At 38.0% G+C, this 12031-nt stretch overlaps 1 protein-coding gene across 1 annotated transcript in view; it reads right to left on the bottom strand.

Moving 5' to 3' along the window:
- Nucleotides 1-12031, bottom strand: part of LOC137248423 (uncharacterized) — a 396800-nt gene that overhangs the window by 190805 nt on the left and 193964 nt on the right. The window contains exons 17-19 of the mRNA XM_067779361.1: nucleotides 9270-10093; nucleotides 1530-1676; nucleotides 1161-1451 (exon numbers count right to left, since the gene is read on the bottom strand). Coding sequence (XP_067635462.1) covers nucleotides 1161-1451; nucleotides 1530-1676; nucleotides 9270-10093 — 1262 coding nt within the window. The remainder of the gene's footprint in view (nucleotides 1-1160; nucleotides 1452-1529; nucleotides 1677-9269; nucleotides 10094-12031) is intronic.

Consider the following 12031-nt stretch of genomic DNA (forward strand, 5'->3'; position numbering starts at 1 on the left):
AGGACTGTTGTAGTTAGAATAGCTTTCTTCGATTAATTCATTATCTAGTAATTTTGTAAGAAGACTGCTAGATCATATTCCTTATATTCCAGGGCTTTCTCTATGCTTATTACCACCAATGTCTACCGACTTGCCTTTGGTGTACACATGCTATGTTGTGGAGAGCAACTCTTCATCCACGTTTTGTTAAGATTAAAACTGTAAGCACTTTTTTAAGTAGTCGGGGTCTTTTCCATCAGCTTAATGTCTAAGTTTAGATTCCTAGTGTAAAGGCTTATCTCGCTAGGTCACGTTCTCTTTCTGGGTTTGCAGCTTCGGCCGCGAAGTGTGTTTTGATTTCAAATCCAAATTTTATATGAGAAGTAACAGCAAATCATTCATGAGGGTTTACAAATAATAGCACCTTCGACGAAGACGACCTCGTGAATTGCCTAGACTTACAAAATAAAATTTAAACTACCTCCAGTGCTTCTTCTTTATGATTTTTTTAATATAAAAAAATTATCTGTCAAATAAACTTCAATTGGATGCAGTGTAGTGAAAGTTGAAATTAAATAACTTTCAACATTTAAAGCTTGACATGGAGAGTAGTGAAAATGATATTGCATATTTGATTAGGTTTACCAAAATTTTGTCAGTATAAAGAGTTACCCACTTTAAATAAAAATACCAATAGGGCAATAATTATTTTTGGAATTTTATAGTTAAGCGCGGTAGCCAGATCATAATGCACGAAAACCGCATCTTTAACGAAATTTTGTGAAGAAAATGCTAAATAAAAAAGCAAAATTGATATTTTTAAATAAAATTACTTCAAGCCATGTCGACAAGGGGAAAATAAAAAATTGTTGAGCGTTTTCTTATGATCTGGGTCCGTATCGTGAAATACGATCACGTATCGAAAAACGCTTTCACTTAAACAATAAATATGATTTTGTCAAGCTATTCGTAAAAATTAGAATGAATTGCAATTAGTACACGTAGCCACTATTTAGCATATTGCGTTTATCCGATTCACCATTTAAGAGACATTGCGATGTAAAAAATTGTTTTCGATCACGGATCGTATAACAAGATACCGACCCTGGATTCTGCGCTTTACGGAGTAATTAATCTTAATATAAGATCACAGGCTACGGAGTTTATGAATGCCATTTTACCTGTTAACTTCTAATTTAGCCTCTTCTTCCCTTAAAGCCGCCATATTTCGCTCACGCGTCTCTGGATCTTCGTCTTTATGCGTAGTCGAGTGGAACCGTAGCTCCGAAGCCAAACGAAAAGCTAAGGGACAAAACTTACACCTGTGTATATTATCACCCAGATGATGAACACGTAAATGCTCATTCAGTACACCTTTTGTAGCAAAGCACCGTTCGCAGTATTTGCATTTATATGGTTGTTCACCCGTATGAGTACGCATATGCTGGTTTAGGTCCGAAGCTTGTATAAATCTATTTAACACAGGCAGAAATAAAGTTAGAAAAAATGTAGATAAATATATTAAGACGAGGATTGTTAAGACAACTTACCGCATTTCACAAAAATCACATTTATGGGGCTTTTCGCCACTATGAATTCGTTTATGTCTTTTTAAGTACCGTGTTGTTTGAAAATGTTTGCCACAAACATCGCACGGGTATTGGTATTGCTCCTTCTTGTCACTTATGCTTTTGTATCTGAAAAAAAAAAATAAAACAAAAAACAAAACAAAAAAACAACAGGTAATCAAGACAAACAAAAAATAACAAGTTTATTTTTTGATATTAAAAGGAAGCGAGGATTTGAATTTTGTAACTAAATTGAAATTCGGCTACTAAAAAGTCGAGTATGTTCAAATTTAAACACGGTCTTAAAGCTTTTTAGTATTTTGATGCCCACTTGCAGAACGACAAGTTATTTTTTTTTAGCTCAGAGCTAATTTCAAAAATGTGTCAAAAATGTATGAGTTTAACTCCTCATGTTAGGTTAATTTTAAGTTAAAAAACTTAACTTGCCGTTCGGCAAAAGAGCCTTAAAGAATATCTTCGGCTTATATCCAAACCCTCTCTCAGCAAAACACAATTTTTCAAGAGCAAAAAACTGTTTTGAACGCTATATTGTGAATTGCTAAAAATATGAATTACAACAGTGAGTGATGAAAAATCGCTTTGTGTATTCAAATAAGTTGTGTGGTTTAAACTCAGTTTAAAATAGTGAGGCGGATGTTGACATCACTAGGCTGTTGGTAAATAATCACGCAACAACAAAAACATTAAGCAAGACGCATTTGTGTACACGAATACATTAATCATCATTTACACACATACATACAAGGCAACGAAGAGATATTTCACACACATACATGTGGTCATCAGCCGAAGTAGTCACACATACGTATATGGCTATGCGAGAGGCATGGACTACCTATATACATGTATATAGCTGTTAACCAAGCAGGAGATACAATTGTTCTGGAACAGATTTTCGCGAAATCACTAGACCTTAGGAGGAATGGATGAACGAGAAAACCGAGATTATAAAAGCAGCGCAAGCTGAGTAATAACTAATCAGTTTGATTTAAACACGCTATTAGTTGCGAAGTGCAGTATAATTGTACTGCTCCTAAAGTAGTCGAATAAAGACCATTTTACAAACAGAATATTGCAGTTATTTATTCCGATAGTTCAGCGATTCGAACATTAGCAGAAGGTTTCAAATAAGCGGAATTTCCCTAAATTCGTTACAATAGTTTATAAGTAAAATTGAGCCTTTTGTTATTCGAATTAAAATTATTTTCTTAAAAAAAATATTGTTGATAAAAGTTTTTGCAAAGCAAAGAAAATATTAGTTTCTGGACGTATTATTTATTTTCAATCGTGTTTTGAACATGACGCCTTGTAAAAGTGCGTAAAATTTCCTTTCCTTTCTTCCTTTTCTTTTCTATTCTCATCTCTTCTCTGCTCCTCTCCTTTCTTCTATTCTCTCCTCTACTTTTAAAAGTTAGAACATTTTTTGCTTTCCATGGAAATTTTAATATCACATTATAACAAAATATCCAGGAGCTTTCTTGTATTTATTTCTTAGTAAAATTGGAATATTCATAATTGCGCATCTAATGACGGGTTGACAGCCAACGCAGAGAAGATGGATATGGTCTTGTTTACTAAGAGGTGTACGGTCCTAAATTGAACTGGGTCTAAGTTAGGAGGGGTGACCCTGCAGGAGAAACCTTGCACAAAATATCTAGGGATCATCCTAGACAATAAGTTGCTTAACATGGAGGAGAGAAGAGAAGCTTCGACGGTGCTTTATGCATGTAAAATAATGCTGGGGTGGACGTAGGGTTTATCTCCCTCTCTCTCCCATTGGGTATTTACAGCGATTGTAGACCCTATCCTATACTTTGGAATGCTTGTTTGGTGGACAGTCACAGGAAAAACAAACCTAACTTAAAAAAATTAGAGGGGGTATGCAGCTTTTGCTTAGCATGGCGGGAGCCCTGAAAACAACCCCGATGACTGAACTGTTTGGCGTTCTGCACATTACACGTGTAGACCTGGTAGCAAAGAACATAGCGTTACCAACTGCAACGACTATGGCCATAGTAGTATAGCGTCATCAATTACAGGACGAACAGATACTTTGGATCCCACCATCCCTTTCCGAGTGATCCGGGCCATTTTTCGCTTTATTTGAAAGAAATACAATTTTTAATTTCCGCTTTCGAATTCGTGGTTTTAGCTTTCGCGGAGAAAAATGAATTGTTCCTACAGAGTTACCCCAACCCGGAAGTTGTCATTGTAAATAATTTCCCGACGAATATTTTTTTTTAATGTTTGGCAAAAAAGCAACACAAACAGAAACTGCAAAAACAGTATTGTAATAAATCCATGGTTCAACTATATACAGGTTGGCTCATCTGTAAAGCAACAAAATATGTCTGTTGAAATTGTCAAAATCTGTGTATTGGTGTTGGTGCGAACGGTATGGAATGGAAACATAAAACTTGGCAGTTTTTGTGTGTGTCAGCAAAGAGAATAAATACAATAAGAGCCGTCACTCGTTATTTTTTTGGCATTTACTCGATGTATACTGAGAGGTAGTCGCTACTTTTTTTTTGGGCGAGATGTATATAAACGTCTTCTATACATTTTCGTGGGGTATTTGTGTTTATATTTCGACTGTATTTAATTAATTTATTTAATTCTCTTTCCAAAAATCACAGTTGCACAAGGGGCCTGCACGGCATGGATAAATGCGAGACAATTAAAAATGTCCCTCTCAGAAAACATTCGGCATCAATTTTTTCAATTTCCAGCGAGATACTCGCCACAAAATAACGAGTGACGGCTCTTATTGTATTTATCCTCTTTGGTGTAAGCAAAGATCCTGAGCCAGATAAATAATTTTGTATGTAAAAAACTTATTGGTTTGAAAATTTGTTCCAATGAAAATATCCGGACCCATGATGGAATTATAGAAGGTGGCGGATTTAAGCAGTTTCTCGCTCTAACGCCGCCATCTTGAACGCCCTTAGAAATAAGAATGTGGTCGCTTTACAAAACTCCTTTTTTATTCAGAGGAAAAAATGTATGTAAAACTATACAAATCGTTTTTTCTGAAAAAATATACAACGGCATCACTTTTTTCTCAAATTCCGCTTTGTGTTGACTTTTCTATCATTCAAACGTGTGACAATTCTATTTAATGATTTTGTTTGTTTGATTTTCCTTTTAAATTGAGTTTTAATCTAAGCGGTAAAACGCATTGGGCTTATAATTCATACTTTTCTCAATATAAAAAAACACTAATGATTGTTAAGCCGAAAAAAAACTATGTGTTTTTTAAAAAAAAAAAAAAAAAAAAAAAATAAAATAAATGTAAGGCGCGATAACCTCCGAAGAGATCTAAGGCCGAGCTTCTCTTCCAATTTGCGTCGTGCTCCTCTTGATTTTTCCTACAAATTGGCCGGACAGGACCTACATGTTTTATGCCGACTCCGAACGGCATCTGCAAGGCAGATGAGTTTTCACTGAGAGCTTTTCATGGCAGAAATACACCCGGAGCGCTTGCCAAACACTGCCGAGGGGCGACCCCGCTTAGAAAATTTTTCTTCTAATTGAAAAACCTTATTTCTAAAATTTTGATGTTGCTTTGCCCGGGAGTTGAACCCAGGGCATACGGCGTGATAGGCGGAGCACGCTACCCTCACACCACGGTGGCCGCGTGTGTGTTTTTTTACTTAAATTATATTTCAAATCGTTTCTTTACTTTGCAATCCAATTCCAACCATAAATAAAAAAAGTATGAAATTAAGTACTATTTTAAAAATCGGGCTCTTTTTTTATGCCCCATTCTCTTGTGCTTCCAAAATACAACCTGGAGGTCACTGGAGCTAAGGGCGTTCGATTTGATAGCTGTCAAATCTTCCTCCACCTTCTATTATTACATTAGCTATCATCCGGTGGCAAAATCCTGATCCAGATAAATAATTTTGCATGTAAATGCAACAACAACGATTTGATCCAGATAAATCCAGATAGAAGTCTGGTTCAATTTGTGAGCCAGATAATTTGTTAATTACTTTTTTTTAGGTTGGCAACGCGGCCCTTAAAATACCTACCTTTTTCAAAAATAGATGTCGCTGCTTAGCCTTTTGTCGTATGAGTTAAATGAAAAACAGCGGCGACATCTGCCTATAACATTTCACGTGTGCGAAAATTTCACGACATCTGCTTCTCAAGTCTCTCAATGATCCAGAGCATTCCCGTGAGAATTGAGCGTAAGCCGGAGCTGTAAAACTCACTGAAAGACGGCAATTATGTTCGGACCAATGAAACAACCACAAAAAGGCAGAAAAAAATCTCGACTTTTCAGAGGTATACGGACACCCAATTTTTAAAATCTGAACTTTAAATACAAATTCCCAACTTAAATTGTAAATTGCGGAACTTGAAATGGATTTTATGAATCTTTTCTCGACTCGCCCTTATAAATGGATGTAAAAAAGTAATTTTTTTAACGATATGTTACATAAAAAACTGAAAACTGTCTGGCATAGAAACATTAAAACGTCAACTGGCTTATCTACAGTGAGGAGCTTCAAAGGAGGCTCTCCGGATTCAGTGTTAATATACCCTAGAACTCTGCAGAGCTGGATAATATGGTTCACTCGTTCACGAATGCATGCGGGGAGGCTCTTGATAAGGCCTGTTCTAGGAAGAAATCTAGGGGTAAGACCAAACCACCATGCTGGAACAGGGACATAGATAATCTACTCAAGGCATGTCGAAAAGCATTCAATCTTGCTAAAGCCTCCAGGGAGGTTGAAAAATGGGATGCATACAAGATGATCCTAGGGGATTATAATAAACTGCTAAGGTCGTCGAAGAGGACCTCCTGGCGGAAGTTTTGTAGCGAAATGGAGACGGTGTCTGAGGGATATAGGCTTAGAAAGGTGCTCTCTGGATCTGATGGGACATGGACGGATTCGGCAGAGAGCACTCTTTGCCTGCTTCTGAGTACGCCCTTTCCGGGCGCTAGTGATGAAGTAATGAACTGGAGGGATACTCACACTGATGAGCCGTATGAGGGGAAGTTCATTACTATGGGTAAAATTAAATGGGCTCTAACGTCGTTCATGCTCTTCAAAGCACCAGGGCCGGATGGGTTGGCTCCGGTACAACTCCAGCAAACAATTGAGCTTAGTTCTTTGTGGTTGTATAACATTTTCAAAGGAGTTTGTATTCTTAACCATATTCCACGGGGTTGGAACGATTCAAGGGTCACCTATATAACCTGTAAGGACGTGTCACGTGACCCCTAAAGACTTTCGACCTATTTGCCTGACATCTTTCCAGCTGAAGACACTCGAGAGGTTATTGGACTGTACACTAAGGCAGTCCTTGGAGGGGAAGTTATCGACATCCCAGCATGCGTATATGGATGGAAAGTCCACGGAGACGGCTTTACAAGCAGTTGCCTCCCAGATCGAGAAATCCTTGGCGTACAAGGACTTCACACTCATAGCTTTTCTCGACACTGAGTGAGCTTTCAACAATGTTACGCCCTCTGTGATAACTGATGCACTAATCGGCTTGGGGCCGATCCGGGGCTAGTGAAACGTGTTCAGCAGTTACTGTTGTGAAGAAAGGTTCATGCTAATCTGACAGGCTGTACGGTGGTCAAACACATACGGAGGGGCACCCCACAGGGTGGGTTACTTTCTCCATTTCTATGGGTTGCCACACTTAATGAGCTATTGGTTCTTCTTGAGAAGGACGGTTGCGGCAGGGTAATCGCATATGCAGATGACCTTGCGCTGTTAGTTAGCGGGATGTTTCCGCGGACACTATCCAATATAATGCAAACAAAGCTGAGAGTGGTGGAGAACTCGACTAAGAGTAAAGGTCTATCGGTCAATTCAGCCGAAACTGAACTGGTTCTGTTCACCAGGAAATACAAGATACCTGCGTTGCAGCTGCCGGTGCTAACGAGTATGACCCTAACGCTGAGGGACTCTGCCAAATACCTACGAGTAATTTTGGATAGGAAACCTGGAGGGAAAACGCTGAGGAGCGTGTGAAAAAAGCAACGATCGCACTGAACAGCTGTAGAGGAGCTGTTGCGCGAAGATGGGGATTATCACCGTATATTACCCTGTGGCTCTACACCGCTGTGGTTAGACCAATTCTTTTATACGGGCAGTGGTCTGGTGGACGAGCTTAGATACTAAGTCAAACCTACGGGTATTCCAGAAGGTACAAAGAAGTGCTCTAATCTGTGTGGGGTGCTCTGCGCACCACCCCTGCGGAGGCGCTGGACACTAATTTTAATGTGTTGCCAATAGATTTAATGGGATGGTTGGACTTATAACCGGCCACATAGCAATTGGGAGGCAAAACGACTGGGTGCTCGCTATGACTACTGCAGGAGCTGCAAAGACGAAGAGGAGATAGAAACAATCAAACATTTTCTGTGCGATTGTCCTGCGCTTTGAAGGAAGAAATCTCTGGGATCTCCTTTCCTTGACGATCTGGCTAAGTTGGAACCTAAGATACACCTGACGTTTGCTGTATCGACCTGTTGGTTTGAGTAGGGGAGAGTTCCACGTGGTATCACAATGGGACCTTTTCGGGCCTAAGTGCACTGGTGCTCGCAACGGTGGTCACTCTAACCTAAGCTAACCACATAAAATAGACGTCAAACTGTGAAAAACGGGAAAAAAGGGTATGTCCCAATTTTTTTGTATAAAGTATAAACAAATATGTATACATCACCTTAAAGCTTAAATCTTCTTGTATTAACGATAAAGACATTCCCCGAAGGCTTTGGGGAGTGTTATCCATGTTAATAGTTAATAGTCCTTTGCCGAATATAGATCCCGTATGTTCCGGTAACCAAGCACCATTAACGTAATAGTGCGACCATATCGGAAACAATTAACATGACCACATTAAACCTTCTAGGCGTGTCATGACCTTATATTTTAAAATTTTACAAATCTTTCAAACGAAATGGTAAAAAGATTTGCCCCAAATCGACAAATTTTCCTTTACATAAGACTTAACGGATAAATTGCAAGCACCAAAAAATATAAACAAACAGCCTTGATTTGCACTAATTCAAAATTGTAACTTCGTTCCAATATGTGGCCCATTTTATTGTAAACAGATGTAATTCAAAATTTTATTTTGTTGGGAAAACGCAAAGTTTTATTTTTTCATAGACTTCCATTATGGAATTGAGATTCAAAGGCATATATGTCCGCTATTTTGGTCTTTCTGAGTATTCTATAAATGTCAGCATAATCTTCTTAGTTTGTTTTGTTGGTATATCGAAAGATTTAAAAAAGTCAAAATTTTGAGTTTAATCAGTTTACAACTAAACGTGCGATGTAGTAGGGCTTCGATGGACTGTCGGTTTATATCACAAACAGAAATTCAAACATAATATTCCCCAGCCCTTTTGGCGGTTATTGCTCAATTATTAGCCCAAACTAAAAAAAAGTTTTCGAAAAATTTCAATAATCCAGAAGTAAAAAATTCTATCAAAGGAGAAGTAATGAGTCTCTCAAAAGGAAGCATTTTTTCTTACATTTTCAAAGAATATTTTCTACGTCGAATACGCTCCAATTCGAGCATCTTCCGAGCCACCCTAAAATGACGCGGGCATTGCGCTGGGTATCCTAACGCTGCTCCTTATGGTATCCTATGTTAGCTGGGGACGAACTAATAGATGCGATATTCATACATAAAATAAAAAGTTAGCAATATAATCCTTATACTTACGGCACAGTTACTTTTTGCTCTTCCGTTGTAAATTCTTCTTTGGTCACAGAGGTTGTTGAATGAATTGTGTGGCTATATTCGGTATTTTCTTCATCATCTTCAATGGGCTCGTTTTTGATAAATTCACTTAACTCGCCTTGCGCTTGGATTGTATCGCTATATTCAGTATTTTCTTCATCTTCAATGGGATCGTTTTTGATAAATTCGTTTAACTCGCCTTGCGAATTTTCACAAAAATCCAGTAATTCGTTTTTTAGTAAATGCTCAGCAGTACTCCATTGTGCTGATTCCGACTCAATTGCTTGCTGTCTGCCTTCAAGAGCCGTTTCGGTTTCTGGAAGAAGTGAGTTTTGACGAGTGCATTTGGGCTGGCAACTGCTCAACGGGTATGAATCTGTGTCGTTTGGTAATACTTCATCTTCAATTGCTGCCTCCATCATCGACATGTTTAAATCATCCCATTTTTTAGAAACCATTTCTCGCATCTTATGGTCGGATTGGACGCACAATTTTTGGAACCGATACACACTAATCAATTGGTGCAAGCATTTACAACAAATTTTTTTTGGTAGCTCGTCACTTAGCTGCACTTCCACTATTTGAGGTATTGTGCTGGATAACAAGTCAGTTATTCGTAATTCGTCGCATTCCTCAATAGTTTCAAAAATAGATTGATGTTGTGGTTCATTGCTGCCTTCAGTCCTGAAGGCTTTCAGTTTAATCATACAGGTCCGACAGAGGTAATCGATATATAGATCACTTGTATCCATTTGAGCGAATCTACTTGGTTCAGTAAAAATTAAAAGAACTCCACAAATAAACCACTAAGGAGACTTAGGGATGAAACGAGACTAGAAAATACAATTAGGTATTCACACTTTTGACCCGATACCAACAAAATTTGTAGTCGATACTTTTGCAACGAGTAGTCAGTGCTTTTGCATCGACTACTAAGGTATCGGAAAAAGGAAGTAGATGTGTCGACATTTATTATTATTATTATTATTATTATTACTATTAAACAAAAGATCAGCTGTTTTGGTAATTGTGCAGTTTAGGGGCCACACCCTAAAATTGAGTGAGGTATCAAAAGACGCGTATTCACGTCTAGATCAAGAATCTTGAAGCGGAAGTGAACTTTTTTTACCCGTTCAAAAGATATTAACGAAAAACCGAAAAAAGACCCGCGGGTACTTCCGAAACCGGAAGAGGGATCCGTAGTATTTTTGCGCAGAACACATTTCTGCGTTGGCAGCCTTCGGCCGCGCTTATAAAAAATAACCCTGGGCTACGCCATGCCAAGTCCGGTTGTGTGGTATAACCGTGGCTACCGCCACGGTGATGCACAATTTTTTTTGTTGGTACAACACAACAACAACCACATGAAAATCGCCAACTTCAACTGCAAATATCTCCGGACAGAGATAAAATGTTTCTTTTCCGCCTTCGGATTATTGTTCTCGAGATTAATACGCGTCTTTTGATACCTCACTCGAAAATCTTAGCCCAACCTTAGGGTGGGGCCCCTAAACTGCACTACTACCGCTGTTTTTTATGGGCAATTCTTACGTAATTTTCCTTTAGCTTTTTTTTCTCTCTTTCTTTTATTCGCTCAAACAGTCAAGTGTGATGCACAAATTACAAATCAAGTGCGAGCGCACAAATCACACACAGAAGATTGCGCATTCACGAGTTCAAAATTGCTTCGTTCTCCGCATATATGTCACAGTAGACCCTTGAGCGAACAGCTGATATGCTGTTCTATAGTTTTTCATACAAAATACAAGATGTTTTTGTGCAAATTTCCTTTTATTTTAATGAATAATTGTTTAATTAAAATGTTTTCAACCGTAAATGTATCGTTCTTATCGTCAACTCAATTTTAACATATCGCTCATTTACTTCAATAGTGTCATAACTCAAAAAACAATATTTTCCACCGGAGCCATTCAAAGATTTTAACTGCCATATGTTGCGCATATAAAAGCACATTTTCATTTTTATAGCACGTGGTAAATTTTTAACTGGTCGCAAAGATTTTTTTTACACAACATAGATCATGATATTGGGTAGGTTTCTATGTTATTAACTCAAAATTCATGCTTTTTGAGTTATGACACTATTGAAATAAATGAGCGAAATGTAAACACTATTTGCCGAACGTTTTGTTTATTTTTGTGAACACAAAAAGCAGTTGCTACAAATTGCGGAAAACATTAAAAAGGCCGTCAATTGGTAAGGAAAACGCGTTATTACATATCGTAGGATTTGAAAGAGGGTAGGTAATTTTCTCAAATTTAAGTTTTCCAAACATTTAATTATTCTTATATCGGTAGAAGTCTAGTTGAGGGGTCGACTGCTAATACACTACCAAAAATATCGGTATTTCTTTACTTTAGGGTACAACTGCTAAAACTCGTCCAAAAATATGGGGAGAGGTATCAAAAGACGCGCTTTGGACCCAGAATCACGAATCCGAAAGCGGAAATTGAAAATTTTGTTTCTTTTCGGAGATATTTGTAAACAAATTTGAAAATTTACATGTGGTTGTTGTAATTTTAATGATTTTGTTGTATCCACAAGAAAAACTGTAGGTAAAAGTGTTTTGCGCTGAAATAGTTTTGGTCTCTGTGTACTATGTCCACAAGTAAACCAGTAAGGAGACTAAAGCCGGAGTCATTGGTGCCGTATGTCGTATCGCTGTATCCGTATCCCTAACGTAATCAGCTGTTTATCGTTAGGACGGTACACCAAAACCCTAT

The sequence above is a fragment of the Eurosta solidaginis genome, chromosome 4, assembly GCF_040869045.1.
Source record: "Eurosta solidaginis isolate ZX-2024a chromosome 4, ASM4086904v1, whole genome shotgun sequence".
NCBI classification, from domain to species: domain Eukaryota; kingdom Metazoa; phylum Arthropoda; class Insecta; order Diptera; family Tephritidae; genus Eurosta; species Eurosta solidaginis.